The sequence below is a fragment of the Melopsittacus undulatus genome, chromosome 10 (assembly GCF_012275295.1).
Source record: "Melopsittacus undulatus isolate bMelUnd1 chromosome 10, bMelUnd1.mat.Z, whole genome shotgun sequence".
In the NCBI taxonomy this organism is placed as follows: Eukaryota; Metazoa; Chordata; class Aves; order Psittaciformes; family Psittaculidae; genus Melopsittacus; species Melopsittacus undulatus.
In genome coordinates this window covers 22,257,338-22,277,421 of record NC_047536.1, presented here as the reverse complement: position 1 = coordinate 22,277,421, position 20,084 = coordinate 22,257,338, and the positions used below count along the sequence as shown (strand labels likewise).

The 20,084-nt window shown below is 52.5% G+C and overlaps 1 protein-coding gene across 2 annotated transcripts in view; it reads right to left on the bottom strand.

Annotated features, from left to right (window-relative positions):
• Window positions 1-218: 218 nt before the first annotated feature.
• Window positions 219-20,084, bottom strand: part of ACSS2 (acyl-CoA synthetase short chain family member 2) — a 35,532-nt gene continuing 15,666 nt past the window's right edge. The window contains exons 3-19 of one of the 2 annotated variants that reach the window (XM_005147579.3): window positions 16,173-16,264; window positions 15,206-15,309; window positions 14,859-14,931; window positions 13,542-13,617; window positions 11,533-11,647; window positions 10,091-10,129; window positions 8,338-8,475; window positions 7,945-8,115; window positions 7,116-7,249; window positions 5,961-6,093; window positions 5,453-5,509; window positions 5,131-5,211; window positions 4,216-4,324; window positions 4,034-4,102; window positions 2,699-2,875; window positions 1,926-2,000; window positions 219-1,766 (exon numbers count right to left, since the gene is read on the bottom strand). In XM_005147579.3, the coding sequence (XP_005147636.2) occupies window positions 1,639-1,766; window positions 1,926-2,000; window positions 2,699-2,875; window positions 4,034-4,102; window positions 4,216-4,324; window positions 5,131-5,211; window positions 5,453-5,509; window positions 5,961-6,093; window positions 7,116-7,249; window positions 7,945-8,115; window positions 8,338-8,475; window positions 10,091-10,129; window positions 11,533-11,647; window positions 13,542-13,617; window positions 14,859-14,931; window positions 15,206-15,309; window positions 16,173-16,264 (1,771 nt within the window). In that variant the 3' untranslated portion in view covers window positions 219-1,638. The remainder of the gene's footprint in view (window positions 1,767-1,925; window positions 2,001-2,698; window positions 2,876-4,033; window positions 4,103-4,215; window positions 4,325-5,130; window positions 5,212-5,452; window positions 5,510-5,960; window positions 6,094-7,115; window positions 7,250-7,944; window positions 8,116-8,337; window positions 8,476-10,090; window positions 10,130-11,532; window positions 11,648-13,541; window positions 13,618-14,858; window positions 14,932-15,205; window positions 15,310-16,172; window positions 16,265-20,084) is intronic. The other variant, XM_031047661.2, reaches the window with a different exon arrangement.

Here is a 20,084-nt window from a genome sequence, read left to right as displayed (position 1 = left end):
TGGTTTAGAAGTGAGCCCTGAGCTCCTGTGGGTGCTCAACTGCATCAGTGTCCTGTGGTGTTGATGTCAGATGGGTGTCACCTTGAGCCTCAATGGAATAACCTTGGCTGCAGCCCAGGGAGAAACTGAATCTCTGCCCTTGCCCCAGTGCCCAGGAGCAGCACAGGCAGTCACAGCCTCTAACCCTAGCCCATGCTCTGAGCCCGTTTCCATTTTGTTTCCTTGAGCTTTATTCCATAAAACTCGAGCTGTTTCCAGCCAACACAACACAGTGAACAGTAACAGAGGACAGTAACTGAGTGAATAGGAACAAGGTGGCACAATCCAGTGGTACAGTTGTGGGGGACTGCACACTCAGGTTATAGATCACAGACATGGGCTGTGCCAGCAGGAGCAGCAGGTAAGGAGTGAGCCATAGGCTTTGGACTACAGCAGCCAGCCCCAGAGGCAGCTGCCTCAACCCTCCCCACTCTGCCCAGCTGCAGATAAAGCCTCTATAGCTGCTGCAGCACTTTTTAAAGCCCATTTCTCCTTTGGTTTAAGTGCAAAATCAAACAGCTCACATGCAGTGTTTATACAGACATTACAGAGGAGGTAGCTCAACACAGGGCTGGAGTTCAATGTACTTCACTGGAAGAAGAATGGCTTTGGCAGTGCCCTTGTGATGTTCAGGCTCTTGGGCTATGGGTTTTGGGGTTCTTTTTCCCTCTCAACAGCATAAATCCCTGACATGTTTAAGCAAAAGACACCTTTAAACATCTTCCACAATGTTCTTCCTGATGATGAAACACCAGCACTAACTGCCCTGCCTGCCTTGGTGGCCTTTGCATGGGCTCCCTGCCTTGGGTACCACAGCACCTGCTCACACCCCAGGACACAAGAGGAGCATCAGCCTGAGCTCAGCTGTGAGCTCTGGAGCACATCACACCAAGGCTTCTCCTCCTTGAATATTCATGGCTCTCTCTCGTGTCCATGGCCAGTGCAAGACCTTGGGTTGGGTAAAACACAGCCCATGGCACTGCGCACTTGGGAAGCAGCGGATCTTGGTACCCCATTGCTCTAAGCAAGCTGTTTAAAGGACAGTGCTCCCTCAGCCTTGCCCCACTCCCTCTCAGGTGCAAGGACCTCTGCTAGCAGCAGGCTTGGACAGTGGATGCAAGACCGAGGCTCAGCTGCACAGCTGTAATGTGCTTTGCAGGGCTTCAAGGAGAAAGAGGGAGCTCAGCTGGGCCTGTGGGGGCTGCAGCTCCCTTCCTTGCCTGCATCAGGTAACTCCAGCTCCACCTCTCCCCTCCAAACCCCAGTGTTCCTTCCCACTGTGTACAAGGTGCCAGACCCCCTCAACTACATAAAATTAACCAACAACCCCAGCCCCAACTAACTTAAACATCAAGAAGGAGGTGCTGGAAAGGGAGGAGTGCCCCTTTGCATGAGGCTCAGCCTCACATGTACAGCTCCCATGTAGAACAGGATGCACTCACTCTGAGGCAGGGACACACCAGTGAGAAGTAGCCTCTCCAGAGCCTGTCCCTCCTTCAAACACTTGTACATTCAACTCAATGGGTGAAGGTCCGTATCCCAAGGCAGGCAGCTGGGACCTACTCACAGGACACTGCTGCCACAGCAGGGCCGATGCTGCTACTGGCCAGTGTTACATCTGTTGTTGAAGAGTTGGTCTATGATGCTCGGGTCTGCCACAGTGGACATGTCCCCCAGGTCACGGTCATTCCTGGCAATCTTCCTTAAGATCCGTCTGGTAATCTTCCCTGTAACAACAGCCACAAGAGGGGAGCAGAGTCAGCATCTCCTCATATCCTCAGCACGAGTAGGGAGTGCCCAGACCTGCAGCATCCTCTTTGCCCTGAGGTTGCTCCCCCCTGACTCTGGGTGTCCCTGGACAAGCAGCTGAGGGCTGGTTCCCTTACCTGAGCGGGTCTTGGGCAGGCCGGGGGCATACTGGATGTAATCGGGCGTTGCGATCGGTCCAATCTTGTCTCTGACTACAAAGAAGAAGAGATTTTAAATGCAGGTAAGATGAGGCACCACACAGCTCCCTTTTGAGGCAGGAGGCCCATGACATGCACAGCCCAGCTGCAGGGCAGGGCTCAGGGCTGCTGCACCCATGCCTTCAGGCTGCTGGGGGGGGGCAGCGAGACCTGCAATGCCAATGGGGCCATAAGCACGTCCTGCCATAGGCAGCAGCACTCATCTTTTCATCCTCTCCATCCTCAGGAGACCTCTCCAATAGCTACAGCCAGCACTAAACACCATTTTGACAGAGCAAGGGCTGATTTGATGTTGGGTTCATCCAGACAGGAAAGTGCCAAGGGTCCATTTCAGGTCTGATGTGGCCATGAAATAAGAGCTCCCTTGAGACCAGAGCACAAACACTCCAGAGCACCCAACAACCGTCTCAGCGAGTCAGGATGTGCCCAGGGGAGCCACTGGGAGCCGTACCCACACAGAAGAGCTTAACAAGGCTCTGGGCACCCCAGTCCTTCACAGAGCTGCCAGCTCCCATCCCAGGAGGTCCAGAGGGCATCACATGTGCAGCCAGAGACTCCAGAACTAATTTTAGTGCTCGCCAGCCATGCTCTGCTCAGAGGTGCACCTTGTCACACTTGTCCTTGCTGCATTCCCCACACTCCCAAACCCTGCAGCACCCATCCCGCACCTCCCCAGGCCTGGCTGGTGGTACCTTGCTTTCTGAGCTCATCCTCCAGGCTCTTGGTGAACTCATAGCCAACCCTCAGGGTGACAAAGCAGTAGAGGCACTCTCCCTTCAGGGAGTGGGGGTGACTGACCACTGCAGACTCCGAGACAGCCGGGTGCTCCAGCAAGGCTGACTCCACCTCTGACGTGCTCAGCAAGTGGCCTGGGAGCAAAGAGAGGCAGAGTTTTAGACCTGCATGGGTGAGGTGATGTCCTGCAGCCTCCAGCTGCTGGGAGGAGGAGGGAGAAGGCCCTAAACTATGGGTTTGAGAGCAACAATTCCATGTGCTTGAGAAAAGACGAAGGCTGGAGAGAGAAACCCCAAAGGCTGCCAGGTATCAGCCACCTGCAGAGCAAGGCCACCTCCCTTGACTGCCCCCACTGCCACCTCTGGGCTTCTTGACCAGCCCCAGAACTGCTTACAGCCATGGGAGCACAGAGCACAGGCTGAGAAGGAGCTGGATGTGGTAAGAGACCGGCCCACATGGGGAGCTGGAAGGTGCAGAGGAAAAAGAGGCTGGACCTGCCATGCACTGCCCAGCTCATGGCTGTGTGGGGATGATGTGATGCTTCACACCTCAGGGCAGGGGCACAACTCCTTCCTGTACCCCGGCTCCTGCACTCTGACATTCCACCCTGGAAGTGCTGCCACCGAAAACCACTGGAAGGTGGCTGACCCCCAGAATGATCAGATGGAGGATCAAGCACTGCTGGTCAGAGAAAAGGATTTAGTTTGATGCAGGGACAAGTACAGCAGTATATCACAGCCAGCAGTGTATACCTACAGTATACAGTACCTACAGACTACAGCCTCCAGGGAAGAAGCTATTAAATGCAGTATATGGATAATGATGGGCTGAGAAGTAGCTGAATCTCAGACTCCCTCAAGAGAGGTGGGACAATCTCCACCCTCTGTAGACACAGCTCCAAGCTCCCTGATTCAGCTTCAAGATTAGCCCTATGGTCTTGTCCAACCTCTGTGATTCCCTGTGCCCAAAACACTTCAGCACACAGGCACTTGGCTGGTTACAGATCTCCTCTGAGTGGTTACAGAAGGTTCGTTCCCTGCAGTGCATTGTCTCCAGAGGAAATGATGCAGAAAGCTACCAAGTCAGACACGTGTCTCAGAAAGAAGATGATCCAGCAGTTAGATCCACTGGAGGGCAGGTTGCTGGGCAGAGTCATGACGCAGAACCAGCCCCCATAAGCCAAGGTGCATTTATAACTAGTGTCAGGAATGGATGGGCAAGTGCCCCCCCAAGGCATCTCTCAGGCAGTGTCAGAAAGCACACTGGTCCCCACTGAAGACAAAACTTCTTACCAGAAATATTCAGCATGTCATCCATTCGCCCTGTGATCCAGTAATAACCATCTCTGTCTCTCTTGCAACCTAAAAATAACCAGAAATGCCAGGGTGAGGAGCAGTGCCAGCACCCAGCTACTGCCTGCCAGAACTGAGACTGCTGTCCCCAGGCCTCTGCAGCTGTGTGCTCCCCAACCTACCATCGCCTGTCACATAGTACCCAGGGAACTTCTTGAAGTAGGTTGCTTCAAAGTGTGAGTGGTTCCCATAGAGCGTGCGCATGATCCCCGGCCAGGGCTGCTTGAACACCTGAGAACACACCTGAGTCAGAGAGAGCAACACCAGCAGCCCAAGCTCTGCCATGCTGAGATGGACACAGGCTTTGCATAGGATGAAACAGAATCCCAGCCTGGTTTGTGTTGGAAGGGACCAGCTCCAACCCCTGCCATGGGCAGGGACACCTTCCACTGGAGCAGCTTGCTCCAAGCCCATGTCCAACCTGGCCTTGAACACTGCCAGGGATGGGGCAGCCACAGCTTCTCTGGGCACCCTGTGCCAGCGCCTCAGCATCCTCCCAGGGAAGAGCTTCTGCCTAAGAGCTCATCTCAGTCTCCCCTGTTCTGGCAGGTTAAAGCCATTCCCCTTGGCCTGTCCCTACAGGCCCTTGTCCCAAGCCCCTCTCCAGCTTTCCTGCAGCCCCTTTAGGCACTGGAGCTGCTCTCAGGTCTCCCCTTCAGGAGCCTTCTCTCATCCAGGCTGCCCCAGCCCAGCTCTCTCAGCCTGCCAATGAACATGCAGTGTCAGAGATGCCAGAGACAGCCAGGAGACACCTCCACACCTGCTGCCCAGTGCAGATCTACTGGGAAAGCCTCACCAGGCTTGGCATGGGGGAAGGAGCTTGGATGAAAAATTGTTCCCATCCTCCTGCATTTAACCATCAGCTGATGGTTATCAGTTTATTTACAGCAAAAAGCTCCCAGCAAGTTATGACAGTGAACTAAGTTCCTACCACCCAAGAAGGGGGTCCCTTGTGTGGACCCAGAGTAACCAGATACATGTGTATGGTACCAGGAAGGTCCAGGGAAGGAACAAGAGGACGGTGAGATCATCTTTACCAGGTAGCCTTCTGCTTCTCCTTCCAGCTCTTCCCCTGACTCGTTCAAGACGGCAGGGACCACACCGAAGAAAGGCAATGTCTGCCATGGGGACCAGAGAGAAAGGAGACATGGAGGTGAGCCCTGAGCAATCCCTGGAGGGCAGAGTAAGGGCAGCTCTGCAGAGGCTATGGCACATGGGACCACCTCCCTGCATGTACCATGGTCCCACAACCACCCTGGAAGGCTGGAAAACACCAGGCCATGGTACAGGCAGTGCCATCTGCTGCTGCAGTGCCCCGGGGAGCCCCCCTGCCCCTGGGAGGAGAGCAGCAGTACTCACAGCAGAGCCCGGCTTCAAGGGGGTGGCACCAGGGAGCGGTGTCAGCATGTGGCCACCCTGCAAAGAGAGGGAAATCCCAGTGAGTTTGGGCCATGCCAGCCTGGCCCACACTGTCTGCATCAGCTCTGATCACACCACGTCAGACACAGGCTGCTCAGGGTAGTTGTGGAGACAGGGCCTTGAGAAGGGTAAAGTAGGGGATGGGGGCCTGTGTTTGGGCACAAAGCTTTGGAGCTGCTGGGGGACAGAAAGAAGGGCAAGACAGCAGGGTCCAGAACAGACCTTGGAAGGGACCCTATGGAGAAGGTTTCCCCTTGGAGCCTGTCTGAGCTCCAGGAAAGAAAGAGGAGAAGGGGAACTAACACTTGCAGTCCAAGCCTGGAGTCTCCCGGGCAAGCAGAACAACTAGTGCCCATAGAACCAAAGAAACAGCATGGCAAAGCTGCCAGCACCCTGCAGGGAGCACGAGGGATAGAGAGGCCCCAGGGACACCCAGGTGAGCACTCACTGTCTCTGTCTGCCAGAATGTGTCCACAATGGGACACCTCTCTTCTCCCACCACGCGGTAGTACCAGAGCCAGGCCTCAGGGTTGATGGGCTCACCAACGCTCCCCAGCACCTTCAGAGACTTCCTGCTGTGCCTGCAGAGAGGAGGGGGCTGGCAGGTGCTCAGCAGGCCATGGAGGACAGCAGCTCTGAGCCTGCTGCAAAGCAGAGCCTACAGGAGCCCTTGGGCTAACCCTGAGAGTGTATGCGGAGCTTCCAGGCATGGTTGAGACCTTTCTCAGCCCTCTCCCATGGGTGAAGAATGGAGACCTCTGTGATTCTGGTGTCTCCCACCCCAAGCTCCCACTTGGCTCTGCTCATCCCTGGGCCAAGGAGCAGCTCTCTGCCCAGCACACCCCTGTGAGCTTTGGGTCAGGAGCAGGGAGAACCTACAATCTCTGAACTTAACTGCAGCTTACATTGGAAGAGGACATGCTCAGAGGTGCCATAATGAAATCAGTGCTGGGGGTACAGAAACATGGCCTACATATTGCTGTGAGGCAGAAGATGCTGATCTGCTCAGAAAATCTGCTGGGGAATCATAGAATAGTTTGTGTTGAAGGGACCTTAAAGCTCATCCAACCCCTGCCACAGGCAAGGACACCTTCCACTGGAGCAGCTTGCTCCAAACCCCTGTGTCCAACCTGGCCTTGAACACTGCCAGGGATGGGGCAGCCACAGCTTCTCTGGGCACCCTGTGCCAGCGCCTCAGCACCCTCCCAGGGAAGAGCTTCTGCCTAAGAGCTCAGCTCAGTCTCCCCTGTTCTGGCAGGTTAAAGCCATTCCCCTTGGCCTGTCCCTACAGGCCCTTGTCCCAAGCCCCCCTCTCCAGCTTTCCTGCAGCCCCTTTAGGCACTGGAGCTGCTCTGAGGTCTCCCCTTCAGGAGCCTTCTCTTGTCCAGGCTGCCCCAGCCCAGCTCTCTCAGCCTGGCTCCACAGCAGAGCTGCTCCAGCCCTCGCAGCATCTCCATGGCCTCCTCTGGCCTTGCTCCACCAGCTCCACGTCCCTCTTGTGCTGCTGCCCCAGAGCTGCTGCTCAGAGGAACCTGGGGCTCCTTTCCCCCACTGCTGCCTTTGGCTGTGCAGGAATCCCCATGCTCTGGGGACTGGCACTCACTTTCTGACAGGCTCGTCCCCATACTTCATGAGTAGCCGGATGGCCGTGGGTGCTGTGTAGAACTTGGTCACCTTGTACTTGTCAACGATGCTCCACATCCGCCCAACATCAGGGTAGGTGGGGACACCTTCAAACTGAGAGGGGACAGGGCAGTGACAGGGGCACCATGCATGGAATCAACCCAGGGACCTCTCTTACTGCTTCTTTGGGGATGCATCTGGGCATCACCCATCACAGGTGTCCTAGCAAATGTCACCCGAATCACCCAGCAGCCCAGGCACTGTGGTACCACCCACCAGCCCAAATGACCCGTGCCCACATGGTAAGTGGCAAGAGGTCCAAACACAGTGACAGAAACAAAATCAAAAGTACCAAGAACCCCAAGGACTCCCTCAACGTGACAGTGATTTTCCTGCTCACATTTCCCCAGGGAGCCTAGGACACAGGCCTCTGTCCCCCTGATCAAGTTACAGTGGCACACTGCCACAGATGTTAAATGCAGGGTGTGCCATCAGCATCAGCAGAGAAAACATCATTCCCTGCTCCTGGTCCAGCTTTCCTATTAACCCGCAGCAGCCCTGGCTCCCCAAGGCTTGTACTTGTAAGGGAAAGAAACCAGGCAGCACTTGAGAAGTTAACCTCCAAAAGCACACACTGGCTGTCCCCAAGCTGTCACCATGTCCTCCTTGGGACCACCACCCTTTCCTGCACATCCCAAGGCACTGCACGCAAGTGAAAAGCATGTTCATGAGAGAGCAATGTAGGGATGCAGCTCAGCACCACATTCTCCACTTGGAGTCAAAGCACCCAGCTACCAGTCAGTACTTACTATCACACTGGTTGCCCCATTGGCCAAGGGTCCATAAGTGATATAGGAATGACCTGTTATCCAACCAATGTCGGCTGTGCACCAGTAGACATCCTCAGGCTGGTAATCAAACACATATTTAAATGAGGTGGCAGCATAAAGCATGTATCCACCCACTGTATGCAGCACACCCTGCAAAAAGAAGGCACACAACTGTGAGGGTAAGCTCCCACCAGGGCCCTCACCCTCCCAGGCCAAGCTGAACATCACTGGTCCACCGAGTGATGGAATGACCAGCACAGCTCCTTTCTAAGACCTCTGTGGCTCCTCTTACTAGGGCCTCCCAGCATGGCCTGGCCACTTTCTAGATGTTACTGCAGCCCAGCTCCGGGGGTGAGCTGGGGAGAAGCATACCTTGGGTTTCCCAGTTGAGCCACTGGTATAGAGGATGAAGAGCTTGTCCTCTGAGTCGCACCACTCGGGCTCGCAGTCCGTGCTGGCATCACTCATCAGCTCGTGCCACCACATGTCTCTACCTGGGGTCCAGGCGATCTGAGGAGAGCAGGAGAGTAGAAACAGACCCCAAAGCCATTGAGGGTGCGGCCCCAACTTCATTCCTCTCATGGACCACTGAGACAGATATTCATAGCACAGCTTCTGTCCCAGAGCTGCCTGCTGCAAACCATGCATCAGAGCTGCAGTTCTCACTCCAGAAGCTCCTTTTCTCAGCCCACAGTTACAAGGAAAACCTTCAAACAGCCTGCACACACCTGAAGCACTGGCAATGCTGATAAATCCCTCTCAGCAGCCAGAAGAGGGCTGCCCTGTGCTCTCACAGCACATGCTCCTCCTGGGCTGCAATGAAGCAGCCAAGCAGCAAACACTGAGCACAGCCACACGCACTGCAGAGGCCCCGATGGCAGCATGGCCCAGACAAATAGGAACAGATTCGGCTCACACTGCAGACCCCCAGAAACCTGTTATTTGGATTTTAAGGCAATTACCCTCATAAGAAGTGACTGCTCCATCACTGAACCATCACCCAGCACTGGCTGCCAAAGGCTGCTGCTTGAGGATGCTTTGAGGATATCAGAGCCACCGAGGCCTCTGGCTGATGGTCACAGGTCAATCCCAGAGCTGCGCTGGCTGGTACCCCTCCAGGGTGGCACAGGACAGTGCATGACCCAGCTCCACCTTCTCACCTTCCCTCAGAGCAGTCTGGGGGCAGCAGCTCCCCAGCACAGAGCTCCACTTCCCACACTGACCCTGGGCCTTGCAGCTCCCCCATGGGGCACATCTCCTCCTAAAAGAGCTACAGCCTGCTCAGCTGGGTTGTGGGGCATGGAGAGCAGCCACGGGCCACACAGTGACTCTCTGCAGCCTTAAAGATGTTCATGGTCCAGCACATGTGCTGCAGGGGATACCAGACACTTCACAGCCCAGCATATCAGAGCCTGCTTGGAAAGCTCTCAGAGATGCCCAGGGCTTTACCTGGGGAAGCAGCTTCTAAAAGGCTGTCCCTACCAACAAGCAAAGCACAGGGTCAAAGAAGCCCAAGGTAGGCTCCCACCAGCCCATCCAGCAGTTGCTTTCTTGCATCCCTCCTTGAAGGATCCCTTCATTTTAGCATCCAAATTTCAGGACGTGAGATACACACCACAGCACCCAGCCCTGGAGGCCAGGCCTGCCTCTGCCTGCTGCTCATGGGGTCCTGAGGCTGCAGCTCCTTGGATGGGATGGGCAGAGTCCAGATGTTGGGTCTGGAGCTCCAGGTTGGCTGCTGCAGCCAGGAAGCTGTGGGTGATCCCAAAGGCATCACCACAAAGGGGAGTCTGCTGCAAGAGCTGCTTAAGAAGGCAGAGAGATGAACATCATGGACACACTGGCAGCACACCCCAGGAACTGTGCATCTCCCCTCCTCAGCACCCTGACATGCACTCAGGGGGGTTCATGGACACAGATTTATCTCTGGCAGCAAAGTTGGTGGCACTGTATTCACCCTGAAACTGTGAGAAGCTCTGGCCAAGCAGTGAGTAGAGTCTACAATTAACATGCAACTGCTGGTAGCTAGGTTAGGAAGGCATGTGTGGCTGTGCAATCACAGCAGTTAGGAAGGGGGTGCAGAGGGAGGTGCCATGAGAAGAAAGGCAGTGATGGGTGTAAATACCTTAGGATGGAGTCTCTGTGAGCTGTCTGTCTTTTTTCCCTGTTAAAAATCCACACAGAGGATGTCAAAGTGGAGAAGTGGAGGATCCACACCAGGAATTGCAGGCAGAGATGCTGGGAAACCATCCCAGCAGCTTGGAGAGCATTTGGATCCTGGGCTAGGCCAGGAGAAGCCCCTGAGCAAAGTGCCACCTGTTGCTATCACCTTCCCTGGGCACCCAGAGACCACCCCTGCACATTGGCCAGCTGGGTGCAGAGCACAGAGCCAGAATATAGCCCACAGGGCGACCAACAGCGTTACACAGGCCAACAGCATGGTGAGAGTGCATTCACCAGGGAAAGCAGCCTTTAATAGCCAGGAAAATTAACTCAAAGATACAGAATCTGTTGGACTTGCTGTTCCAGGAATGGGCACAGACCATCCCTTTGGAAAGCAGAGCCCAGAGCTCAAATGCACTCCCCAAATACAACCCATTTCTGAAGAAGCAGCAGTCTGGGGGTGACCCAATGCAAATCATCACCTAACACAGATGGGTAGAAGACATGGAGCTCTGAGGCAGTTGGAAGCAACCTGCCTGTTGTGTGGATGGAGGCAGCAGGACTGCTCAGGAGCTGAGCAGCAGCCAGGGCTGCAGGACACCTTCTCCTCCTTCCACCCCCATCTCACCACATGCCTCTGGCCTACATCCTTTTATCTGGTTTCAGATGCAAAGGAAAGCCCCAGCCCTGACAGCTGACGCAATTGCTGTGCCAGCTACAGAGACTGCACTGTTCTCAGTGCATGATTGTTGGGAGGGCTGTTGGACCCACACCACAAGCACAAATGTGTTTTAACTCTGCTAATGCCACTGTCACAGCTACAGTGCAGGAGGGCACTGCTCTTTGCACAAAAAGGGAGAGAAACACAGGGGTAGGAAGGAAAAGTTCTTCATTATGTGGAGGAAAACAGGCATCTTGTCCTTGTCCTAGTGGCTTCAGAAGTTCATAGAATCCCAGACTGGTTCGTGCTGAAAAGCACCTTAAAGCTCATCCAGCTCCAACCCCTGCCACAGGCAGGGACACCTTCCACTGGAGCAGCTTGCTCCAAGCCCATGTCCAACCTGGCCTTGAGCACTGCCAGGGATGGGGCAGCCACAGCTTCTCTGGGCACCCTGTGCCAGCACCTCAGCACCCTCAGAGTGAGGATGGACCTGCTGTGCTCTCAGAGGTCCTGCAGCTGGCAGCTCTTGATGGGGTTAAAGGAAGAAACAGAGAGAGGATCTGGTTAAGACAAAGGAACCATTTCCAGACCATTCTCAACGCAACAGCAATGAAGGAGGAAACAGGAACAGGAGTCAGACAACAGAAGCATCCAGGGAAGCAGTGTGGTGGTTTCACACCGACTGATTTTCTGGGCTCAGGCCCATAGCAATAAAATCTTGCCTCCCAGCCCCAGGAGCATACCTGTACATCCTGGCACACCCTTTTGAGAGGTGGAGACTTGCTGCATGTCCCAGCCACTGCTGTCTCTTCCCTTCCCAGGTGCTTCACCACGATGCACTTCTTCAAAGGGCAGCCCCTGTTAAAAAGCAGGAGCTGTCAGATCCGGCTGGTCAAGGGCGAAGCCTGCCCTTCCCAAGCAGCACTGGAGGCAGAGCGGGGGCTCTGAGCAGCTTTTGTTGAGCTACAGCATGTGCTGCCATGCAGGCTCCAGGCACCATGAACTGCCAAAGGACACCAGGCACAGGAACAGGGCTTGGAGAACAGGAAAGGTCTGTGCACATCTCACTGGGGATTTATCAGGAAACGGGATCCCACAAGCACTTCTCACAGGTCACTGCTGGGGAGATTCCTCGCAGATCCCAAATTTGCCCATCTGTGACAATGAACACCTCCCACAGCACCCAGGAGACAGAAGGTGGCTGCTCCCATCAATAAGCATGATTGACTAAGTCAGAAAGAGGAAATACTTCCAAAGCCAGATTATACATCAAAGAAAAGAGCAGGCATTTGTCCCCTCAGGAGGGAAAGCAGCCTACCTATAATGCAAACAAAATGCCCTTTTCTCCCTCCAGCCCTTTTAGGGTACCACCACCCTGTCTCCATCAGGTAACTGGCAACTTCAGAATCACCCCTGTCTTCCCAGGTCCCTACTTCTACAGACATACAAACTTAAGTTCTCGAGTTTGAAATGCTCTAAGAGTTTGAGTTTCTAACATGCACAGACTATCTGCCATAGATGTCCATGGTTGATCTAACTTATCAGACCACATTCAGTCTTGTACAAGCTATGCAGATACTGTCTATAAGCACGGCAAAGTCATTTCACCATGATCATTTCCCTTTCTGTAAGATCTGATGGTAGATGTGTCTATCTCTGTATGGTTACAGGAGCTCAGTGAAGATGTTCAATAAAATAAAGTAGCTTCACCATAGGCTTGTGCACAGCCAGGCCCTGATCCTGCACACACATTGTGCATGGCCACTGGAATGCCTGTTCCTGTTCACACAGCCAGTTCCCAAACTTGCTTTACTATATTATTATTGAATTAGTGGCTTTGGAGCGAGATTTAAGCCTCGTCTTGACATGCCCCAAGGCACTGTGTCCATCTGTTCACAACTGGCACTGCATTATTCCCTCTACTCCAAGAGCTGCTGCTGCACAACTGGGCGATCTGCCACAGTATCATAGAATGGTATTGGACAGAAAGGACCTTAAGATCATCCAGTGCCAAACCCCTGCCATGGGCAGGGCTGCCTCACAGCAGACCAGGCTGCTGAAGGCCCTGTCCTACCTGGCCTTGAGCACTACCAGGGGTGGGGTATTCACAACAGTGAATAAAGGTAAGGAAGGTGAACAATGTAATTCAGTCCTCTTGGCCTCCCTGATAAAGGAAGGCAAGTGAGGCCATGGGCTGTAATGACAGTGGATCAGTTTGGCTCCAGCACATCCTCTCATCCAATATGTGGGCCTTGAGGTCAGAATGGACAAGAGGAAAGTTAAAAGAAGGTATTTTTAAGATGAGGGAGTTGAAGCATTATATTACTTCCAAAAGACTCATGAATGTAGTGCAGCTCATGTCTGAACTGCTGCAGAGTCTGCCCACCACCCATAGTGAAGGAGCAGATTCCACAGCAGCAATGCCCTTCTTAGAAGGGAATCATAGAATCATAGCATAGTTAGGGTTGGAAAGGACCTTAAGATCATGCAGTTCCAAGCTCCTGCCATGGGCAGGGACACCTCCCACTAAACCATGTTACCCAAAGCTTCATCCAACCTGGCCTTGAACACTGCCAGCAATGGAGCATTCACAACTTCCCTGGGCAACCCATTCCAGTGCCTCACCACCCTAACAGTAAAGAATTTCCTTATATCCAATCTAAACTTCCCCTATTTAAGTTTTAACCCTTGTCCTGTCCCTACAGTCTCTAATGAAGAGTCCCACCCCAGCACCCTTAAATCCCAAACTTACTTGTCTTTACATTTCTGGAGGGCTTCGTCTGCAATCTGCTTCAAGCTGATCAGCTTGTCCCCTCGATAGAAGGCATCTGCAAAATGGAAAGGAGAACATTAAAGGGGCTTCAGCACCAAGGCAGCCTGGGACATCTGGAAGCAACAGGCAGCTCCAGGAGGGCAGAGCAGGGCCCATGTACTGAAGTGAGGAAAGCAGACAGGCAGTTGAAGGGAAAGGTTTCTAACATTCCCTTTTAGCCTAGAGAAAACAAATGTCAAGAGAAATGGTGGAACTCCTTCCCTGAGAGAGGTTCCAATTTGACCCGACAAGTCTGCTGGGAATATTCTTCGGGAAACAATCCAACACAGCCAGAACACAGATTGCATCTTAGTGGGTCCTTTCCATGCCATGGATCTATTAATAAAACTACTATTTCTTGCAGCATTGCAAAAACCAGTTGGGAAATGCAGTTGGGCTTACATGCAGAACTCCCATTTTCTTAATCCCTTGGCTTTACAAGATTGAGAAGTGCAGCACAAATATCCCTGAAATTGGGAAGGGAGGGAATTCTCATGTAAGGACTGCTCCCTAAATGATACATCTTGCAAACATCTGGCTGGTTTTGAGAGGAACACAGATGAGAAGCATTTAGGAACATGTTATTAGCAGCTGGTGACATCATGCTATACAGGCCCAAGTGGGCGGGCTGCTCAGTGCTTCCCTGTGTTTTCAGGGTGGAAAGCAGCTCTCGAGCAGAGCTACAAGCAGCACATCCGTCCTGTGGCAGCTCAGCCGCAGCACTGCCCCTTCCTCTGCCAGTTCCACAGTATCTGGCTTTAAAGTCAACTCCTTTCAGACAAGCAATGGTAGAATCACAGAATGAGCCAGGCTAGAAAAGCACTTTAAGATCATCAAGTCCAACCCTTACCCCAGCACTGCCAAGGCCACCACTAACCCATGGCACTGAGGCCTCTTCTCCATGGTGTGTGAACACTTGCAGGGATGGTGACTGCAGCCCTGCCCTGGGCAGCCTGTTCCAATGCCTGAGCACCCTCTGGGGAAGGAATTGTTCCTCAGCTCCATCTAAACCTGCCCTGGTGCAGCTTGAGGCCGTTTCCTCTTGGAAGCAGAGCCGAGCCCCTCCTGGCTCCATCCTCCTGTCAGGCACTTGTAGGGAGCCATCAGGTCCCTCCTGAGCCTTCTCTTCTCCAGACTGAAGCCCCCAGGTCCCTCAGCCATTCCCCATCACACTTGGGCTCCAGGCCCTGCTTCAGCTTCATTGCCCTTCTCTGTACCTCAACAACAGTGTCTCAGAGGCACAGATGAATGTTTTACCTGCTGTGATGAGGAGACAACAACCACAGTCAACAATCCGCTCGCAAAGGGAATCTGCTGAGAAGCCTGCAAACTGACAGAGCACACAACCAAGTCAGCAAGGACACACAAAACCCTCAACCCAGAACACCCAGCAGCAGCCCTGCATTTCACCCATGGCAAATGATACCACCAGGCATGGATAGAAAGAGCTGAAGGAACTTATTCCACAGTTAATGCAGAAAAAGTCTAAGAAACAGCAGCACCTTAACCTAGTTTCCATGCATCTATCTCATGGTCTGCACCCATCCCTGCAGCTCCTCTTTCCAGAACAAGAGCTGGTCCCCCCTCAAAGGGCTGGGTCCTACCACAATGGTGTGCAGAGCTCCAATCCTGGCACAGGCAAGCATGGCTATAACCAGCTCCAGGATCATTGGCATGTAGATGGAAACACGGTCTTCTTTCTTCACACCTGGGGAGGCAAAAGGAACGTGACTTTTAAAAACAAATATGACACATGTCAAAAGAACAGGGTATAGAAAAAAACTGATGGTTGAAACTCAACAGTTACATGCATACAATAAAGCTTCAAGTTTTAGAGCCAGCCAGCCTTGGGTTCTGCCTTTCAAACCTAATGGCTGTTGTAGGAGCTGTTGTAAGACCTCAGGGAAGCTCTTGTAAGAGCCATTAGGGGTAACAGGTTTAAGTTAATGTTTAAGTTAACAGGGAACCTTCAGGTTAGATATAAGGAAGAAGTTATTTACTGTGAGGGTGCTGAGGCACTGGAACAGGTTGCCCAGGGAAGTGGTAAATGCTCCATCCCTGGCAGTGTTCAAGGCCAGGCTGGATGAAGCCTTGGGTGATATGGTTTAGTGTGAGGTGTCCCTGCCCATGGCAGGGGGTTGGAACTGCATGAGCTTAAGGTCCTTTTCAAACCAAACTATTCTGTGATTCCTATGATTCTATGATTCTAAGATGACTGCAAAGACTCCAAGTTCTCCCAGGACACAGCCCCTTGAAGGAAGCAGAAATGCAACCAATGCCTGCTGCTCACTGGAAATCCCAGAGCAGGAAGTCTGGAGCACAGATCTCTTCCTTGTACAGCTGCCATAACCACCAGCTGTAAAAACGGAATCAGTTTTCACACTCACAGCCAGAGATCAACCTCCAAAAGTGTGTTGTGGAGCAAAGCTGCACCCACCAACTGCGGGAGCAGACAGAGAAGCCAATGATTTTGCACAAAATGACTCAACAGGCTGGCGAGCACACACAGAATGGGTGCAATCTCCTCCAAAGCCCTGCTCCGATGCTTTCCAAGTAGCCAACACAGCGTACCTTGGCTGCGGAGGACGTTGGCAAACTGACAGACCTTGTGCAGCAACTCGCTGTAGGTGATTTTCATGGAATCCCCAGGTTCATTCCCTTCCCTGGGAAAACAAGGTAATATTTGTTAGTGTACAAGCATTACAAGGTGAGAAGGACACTGCAAAGTCAGAGGTACTGCTTTGGGCAATATGTATGTCCTCCCCTGCCCTTCTGAGCACAGAGTAACCAAAGCCCAGAAATCCAATCCTGGACTAAAGTTCTCCAATAGTAGGAAAATTTAGTCCGAAGTCCCCATCCCTGTGTAAATAGTACACTTGAAAGCAACAGAGTGCATGCAGTGGAAATACATGGGATTTTCAGAGAGACAAGAAGGGTCCAGAGAAACAAAGCTGAGAGCAAGCTGGGATTGATGGCACAGCACCCTTGCTCACATGTACTTGTGCCTGCAGATATGTCTGCATGAAACACGGGCCAATGTTGTTGTGCAGCAACACCCAACCCTTAAATACCTCCCATCTGATTGACTGGGATGGGATGCCAAGGGCTGGCTTACTTTCCAAGGTCATATATAAATATACCCCTGTATCTCTGTCAGTGCTATGTCTCCTCTGCATCATCCTCTCTGTGGTTCTCCATGAACCAGCTCTGGCTCCTGCAGCCCTGGTGCTAGTTCAGCAGGACCTTGCCATTAGACACACTGATGGGGAGAAGAGCCAAGAGCTGCACGTGGAGATGGCCCTGGATGCCACATCCCCAAAGAAATAGTTTGCTACCAAAAACCAGCTGTTTTGAATGTGACACAACACTTCAGCTATGCAAACAAGGTAGCACTGCCACAGACCAGGAAATTAATGGAGGATGTGAGATGACTTCATTCACTTGGTCTCCCACATGCAGGAAGGAAGGAGACACCTTCCCAGGTCTCTCTCCAAGGCAGCCAGGATAGAGCCATCAGTGATCCATGAAAGAAAAGCAGTATCACTCTCAGATAGTGCGCCTGGAAAAGTGTTCCCTTGAGTATATGCAGCCAAGTGAAACACAACACGGGTGCTGGGGAGGAGCCAGGAAGCACCTCCATCGTGTGTCCTCCCTTAGGACTGCAGCCAGGCTCCAGCTAACTCAGGAACAGCAACCTCACTTCTTCAGCATCTCAAACAGCCCAGAGCATACACAGTATGTACTGCACTGTAGCTAAAACTAACCACTGCTCTCCCTTCCTCAGCAACACCATTAGGAGGGCTCCTGTGATGCAGAAATCCATAAACACACCCCCTCATTTCTCATGTAATTCATAGAATCAGCCAGGTTGGAAAAGACCTGTAAGATCAAGTCCAACCTTTAGCCCAGTACTGCCAAAGCCACCACTAACCCATGGCACTGAGGGCCCTGTCCACATGGGTTTGTGAAATGAAGGAGATCCTGGTGGAAACAGCATTAGAGTTGGGACACCCCCACTGCTACAAGCTCTGTGCCCCCTGCCCTGTGTAGGACAGGGGTATCAGAACTCGTGGTTACATCTGGATTATCCCATTCCAAGCTACTAATGGATCTGCTGCTTACAAACTTGATTTACCCCACCTGACACCTGGTTATACTCCTGGCTTCCCTGGTACTCTGCAGCAAGTGGGTGCATCCATACCTGCACTGACATGCACAGGGCACTATACCTTCCCACCAGTAGCTCCTGAAAGGGAATTCCCTGCTTGATCCTTTATGCAAGCTTGAACTCTTTTTAAGTGTAACAAGGAAAGAAACAAGAATACAAAGAAGAAAAGCACAGGAATGAGAACCAGCGCCCAGGGTGGCTCTGCCCTGGCATCCAAGCAGTTTCCTCCTTTCCCCATCATGAGCAAGAGCATCGCTTTCAGCTATCTGCCACATGAAACCGTGAGATGAGGTCCCTTACAGCAGGAAATCAGAGAGCTTCCTCTTTGCTTCTATTACTTGAGGGTCAAAGATCAAAGAGCTGATTTTGGTGCTGGACTGCGCATCTGTAACTGATCTGGCTCAAAGGAAGAGCATCTGCTGCTGGTGCATCTGGCTGCATGCTGAGTGCCTTCCCTCACCATGCATAGGTCTTTCATGCTGGATCCACAATGCAGGTGCAGCAACATCAAGGCCAGCACTGCAAACCTGCCTGCAGTATCATTGCCAGTGCAGCTCTGCCCTCAGCAATAAGCCTTGCAATGAAATACCTCCTAAAGACAATTATAATGCTTCCAAATACAAGTTGGAGCATCCCAGCCCACTAATCCCTGCACTGTGGTTTGCTGGGTACTGTGGGCAAGCCCTGATTGCACAATCCAGCCCACAGCCACCATCAACCTACAGAATAGGAGAGGGAGGAGGGCCATCCTTCGCCCATGCTCTGCTGTAGCCTGGGATCTACTTCCAATCTTTACTAAGGAAGAAACACAACAGGAGGAAAGACCATCACAGGCTGTCCCATCTGGAAAGCTTCCCACATAGGGCAGGCAGCAGCCTGTGCTCTCTGTGCTGTCTGGGGCTTGGCTCGGTAGGTGAGCTTTAGCCAAGGACACCACAGAAGGCACACTGGTTCCCCATGCCAAGAGAATCAGGTTTTCACATCAATGTGGTAGTGCAATACCTGCTGAAGAAGGGAGGGGAAGGCTCTGCTTTGTGCACTAAACCTGGGAGTCCTCCAACACAAGCAATCCCAGGAAAACTCAGCTGGTACCCGTGAGGGACATGGACCTGCCCAGAGCCATTTACTGCTCATGGCCCTGCTGTCCCTGCACACAAGAAGCGCATCTCAAGCACTCCAGGTCCTCCTCAGTGCTGGGCTTCAGGAGGGAAATTCAGGCCAGGGAGTGCACCCAGGCTTGTCCTCAAAGCCAGCACAGGCAGAGCACTGCAGAAGAAACGTCAAAGGGAAGTTAAAACTCACAAGGATTCTCAGAGGGCTTTCAAAGTCCTTTCCACTCATTCTCGTGACTGCAGAATAACTCCATGAGCACCAGCAGGGGTGACCTCAGGCTCTGGCTTTGAAGCTGATACTTAATGGGAAGCAAGTCACTTCCACCCCTCTGCAGGACAAGCTGCCTCCTTTCACCTCTTCTCCAGCAAAGGCCTCCAAGCAATCTCTCAAGAGCAGGCCATTGCTTTAAGTTTCCTCACATCTGAAAACAGTGTGGAGTGCCCGCAGCTACACTCAGTAGCACTGAGATTGCTCTGTCCTATTCTCGGGAACAAAAGTCCAGAGAATGATGGATTTTAGGCAGGGCATTTAAAGGAATGCCCACTTGCACGCTACCCAGTCCTCTTGGCAGCAAAAGCAAGCCTGCAAATCCCTGGGGTTGGTTTTGCAAGCAGCATCTCCCCTTCTTCGCCCATCAGATGTAAGAGCTGCCAGTGCTGAGCCTCTCGCATGAACTCACTTGTTCAAATCCAATTGAAAAAGAACTAAAAACGAGATACAAACCCTTGCATTTCCAAACCCATTTTACAGTGCTCACCTTCCCCAGCCCTGCAGAATCCAGCACCCTCAAACAAGCCTTTGGTAAGAACTGCTGTGATTGCCAGTGTGCTGCTTTTGATCTAACAGGGAAAAGCCATTTCCAGCTCTCCAAACTTCCCAGAGACATCATGAGATGAATCACAGTTTTTTCCTCATGTCCCTTAACCCAAGTCCTGCATGTAGCAAAGAGTAATCACAAATTCCATAGTATCATCTGGGGCACAGCAGGAATGTATTTGAGATATTTTAGCACTTGAGCAGCCTGTGTTTTACACACTGCATGTTGACTGCAGGCGCAGCAGGAGAAAGGCAGCTTTTGGCCATACGGTCTCAGGGGAACCACCCATCAACTAAGTACATGCAAGTCTTTTAAATGAACCCACCAGATGCACAGCTGGGGACCTTCTGTGGCAGGCTGCCTCCTAGAACATGGTGCTTTGGTG